Source organism: Dipteris shenzhenensis, chromosome 32 (genome assembly GCF_047967505.1).
Source record: "Dipteris shenzhenensis isolate YYH24624 ecotype China chromosome 32, Dip_SZ_1.0, whole genome shotgun sequence".
Taxonomy (NCBI): domain Eukaryota; kingdom Viridiplantae; phylum Streptophyta; class Polypodiopsida; order Gleicheniales; family Dipteridaceae; genus Dipteris; species Dipteris shenzhenensis.
This window is the reverse complement of record NC_141627.1, coordinates 13,469,453-13,472,629: the sequence shown is the minus strand read 5'-3', so window position 1 is coordinate 13,472,629 and position 3,177 is coordinate 13,469,453. Positions and strand designations below refer to the sequence as shown.

At 44.3% G+C, this 3,177-nt stretch overlaps 1 protein-coding gene across 3 annotated transcripts; it reads right to left on the bottom strand.

The window, feature by feature from the left end:
• Positions 1-633: 633 nt before the first annotated feature.
• LOC147880327 (uncharacterized) lies at positions 634-2,918 on the bottom strand. Of its 3 annotated transcripts, none has more exons than XM_087371055.1 (3): positions 2,856-2,918; positions 1,217-1,365; positions 634-1,080 (listed from the first exon to the last, which is right to left on the bottom strand). In XM_087371055.1, the coding sequence occupies exons 1-3, from the start codon at positions 2,859-2,861 to the stop codon at positions 1,071-1,073; spliced, it is 165 nt and encodes a 54-aa protein (XP_087227181.1). In that variant the 5' UTR covers positions 2,862-2,918; the 3' UTR covers positions 634-1,070. The 3 variants fall into 3 exon arrangements, with proteins under 3 accessions (XP_087227181.1, XP_087227180.1, XP_087227179.1); XM_087371054.1 differs by lacking the exon at positions 2,856-2,918 and adding an exon at positions 1,514-2,840 and having other exon boundaries at positions 1,213-1,365; XM_087371053.1 differs by lacking the exon at positions 2,856-2,918 and adding an exon at positions 1,514-2,840.
• Between the last annotated feature and the right edge of the window lie 259 nt (positions 2,919-3,177).

Below are 3,177 nucleotides of genomic sequence, written 5' to 3'. Positions count from 1 at the left end.
CACCCCTTAGTCTAGAAGTACTATTTTTTGTTAATGACATTATAGTGTATAGTTAGTAAGTCACGGCTTCTAATCTCCTGTCCCTATCGTAATTATCTCCTCACGGTCGTTTGCTGTGTGTGTGTGTGTGTGCGTGCGCATGCGAATTAGGACTCCCCTCCCCTCCACTCCTTTTCATGATGAAGACCTTGCCATGGTTTTGGTTCTTGGGCCTTGCCTATATCTGATGATCCTTCTCTAGTGAGGGAGGCCTTGAAAGCAAGATGACTTTTCTATATATTTATCTGTTCTTTCAATGGAAACAATAATTTTAGGTGCACTTCCTGAATTTTCCCTCACTGTACTTCCAGGATTATTTCCCTCACTGTACTTCATGGATTATTCCATTGAACTATGCCTCTATGTGTCACAGTATGCCTGCAAGGAGTCCATGGCTCCTAGCCCGACACCATATCAAGCCATTTCCATTTACATCAATTGCTTTAAACCTAATCAAGCATTGGACTGAAGCTAAATATAGATCAACAGTATCCCATGAGAACCAAATTGTGTAGAAATAGAAGACAAGCCTCATCTCAAAAGGCCTGAAAATAATCTACGTCAAATAGCATGTCAAACCTTATTCACGCAGCACCTACTACAAGCCTATGAAGCGCCAAAACCTAGCAGACAAGTTCCAAAAAAAGTACCAGAACTCAAGAAAAAAGCATATAAAGCCAGGAGCATGCCCAAACTCATCCTATAAAAGCATGCTTAGTCACCCACAAGACTGAAAAAGTTCAAGGCCGTTGATATGGGTAATTTCTCTCCCCCCACATCAGAATCGCAAAATTAATAGCCCCATTTAGGCCGTGTACAAATGAGATCTAAGATACAAACCGACAGTAATGAGAGTGTCCTTTATCTCAATTCTGCTAAATCATGCCCTTATAAGCGTAGCACTAGGGTCCACACTTTGACCAACACAAGAATTGAACATGGTGCCCAGCATACTCACATTGTGAGAACTTGTTCACCTTCCAAAGCTAAAATCTTGACCATTCTGAAGGAGCATCCTTTTCCTTTATGCCTCACTTGCCCCTGCAACGTAAAACAGGGTGAGATGGTGGAACCAGTGGAAGATGCTTGATTTGCACACAAAAAAGTGATGTTCCCACTGACTCTTTTCCAACAGCATTTTAAAATGAAAAGCCAGAGGTAACAACAGCCCACCTACGTCTGTTTCCCATAAATAGTAGTGCTAGGCACACGTTTGTTTCTGAACATCATGTATCCAACCGGTAACACCACCCCCACCATCATTACAATAGCTCCCATTAAGTAACGTGTGGGTCCTGGCGATTCAATTTCCAGAAGGTGTCGGAACTACAGTAACATCCAATAGCAGTTACTCCTCTGCCCAAATATGAAAATCACCCTCAAGAAATTTCAGAATGCAACTTGAGAGTTGAAGTATATAATCCATTGAACAATATTAACAAGAACTAAAAGGAATCAGAGATGATTGGCCTACCAGCCCCATCTTCAAAGAGGGCACTGCCTTCCAGGGATTTCTATGGAAAACGGGTAAGCCATTTGCAAAACTGAACCTCAAGGACTTCAACGAGGAGATTCCACTGCAGGTCTCTGTAGTTGCACGAGACCAGTGGAAAATTGTTGCCCCTTTGGATAGGATTGATATTCGGGCCATGAGACTACAGAGGATATGGAAGGCTACTCCCTCCTACAAAGTAAATCTGTTGTTGTGGAGGGTATTGGCGGGTAAGCTACCTGTTAGAGCCAGGATCTCGAAGTGGAACCCGAAGGTGTCCCCCTTAAGCCCGTTTTGCAATAGGCATAGGGAAACTCATTATCATCTGCTGTGGGAGTGCTTAATGGTCTGTGAATTTTGGAGAGGAGTGGTGCTAAGATTTAGATCTATTCAAGTTCTCTTTAATATCAGATGGAAGGTGGCTCTGTTGGGTGACAAGAATGGGATCAACAATGCCTTATATTCTATATGGCAGTTGGTGAGGGGTTTAATTATACTGCAGGTTTAGTCTCTCAGGAACAGAGTGGGATGCCTGTCACTAGAAGACATTATGGAGAATTTCAAGAGAACCGCTCAGTTTTTGGAAGGAGAAGCGATGCCTTGAAGACTTTTGAGCAAGTTTTGTCCTTCCACGTGAAGGCTGCCAGTTTTCATTTTCTGTTAATAGAAATTTTGGCAATTTTACCGGGAAACAAAAATCATCGTATTGTCTGGCTTGTAATAAGCATCTATCCATGCTCAACAAAATCTCTATAGGAACACACTCAGCGAACATCGCGCCATCGCGCCCAGTCTCACAGCAGGGGCGGCACTGAGCCTTTTTAGGCGGGCTTTGACGGAAGACCTTACTTGCTTACAGTGCAAATTGAATTCTAGAGGAAAGGCCAGAAAGCGCACAGGGCCGGCGGGGGGCGCTTGTGACCCCTTCCATTTGGTATCTCAAAAATAATTTCAACTAAGCGGGGCTTCCATCAGGTCAGTACACCTTAATAAGGTGACTGACAAGCTCTAGGATCCAGTTTACATTGGTCGCTCGAGGGCACGAGGATGACAATTTTTCCAGCAGCCGGGTATTGGAGAGTGGCGTCTTGGTCTCGCTTTCAATCCACAGCAAATATTGAGAATTCTAATGCGCAAATTCTAATCTTGCACATGCATGTTTTTGTCACAATGAGATGCATGTCTTTCTACACGAAATTGATCCGCGGATCTATGATCGCTCGGGGTGAGATCGCTCCAGCAAATTAGCAATCAGGATCGTTGACATGGTTGCGACTATAGAGCAGCGATACCAAATACGACGATTTGAGGAAAGTGTACTCACAGGCATGGCGGTAGGAAGGCCTTTCCTTTCAACGACGATAACGCATATTTTCAAGCACTGTAGACTTCATCCGTTAGATCGAACGCCTACCCCAAGACAAAACTGGCCACTTTTCTCTCGCGTAAAGGCCGACACGTGGCCCCTCCCTGCCGCGTGATAGTCGCCCGGCATCGCAACAAGTTTTTTTTACACGTGGAAATTCTGGCACCGTTCACAGTTTGAGACACATCATCAAATTCCCGGCAAGGCGCTCATTTGATGGGAGTCGCAAGAAGTTTTTTTACACGTGGCAATTCTGAGCATGATGCGATCGGCACAGTTC

Bases quoted from the DNA above. Each gene is read 5' to 3' on its own strand.
- LOC147880327 (XM_087371053.1), bottom strand. From the start codon at position 1,690: ATGGCCCGAATATCAATCCTATCCAAAGGGGCAACAATTTTCCACTGG. The intron at 1,366-1,513 runs GTAGGCCAATCA...ATGTTACTGTAG, and splicing joins CCTCTTTGAAGATGGGGCTG to TTCCGACACCTTCTGGAAAT.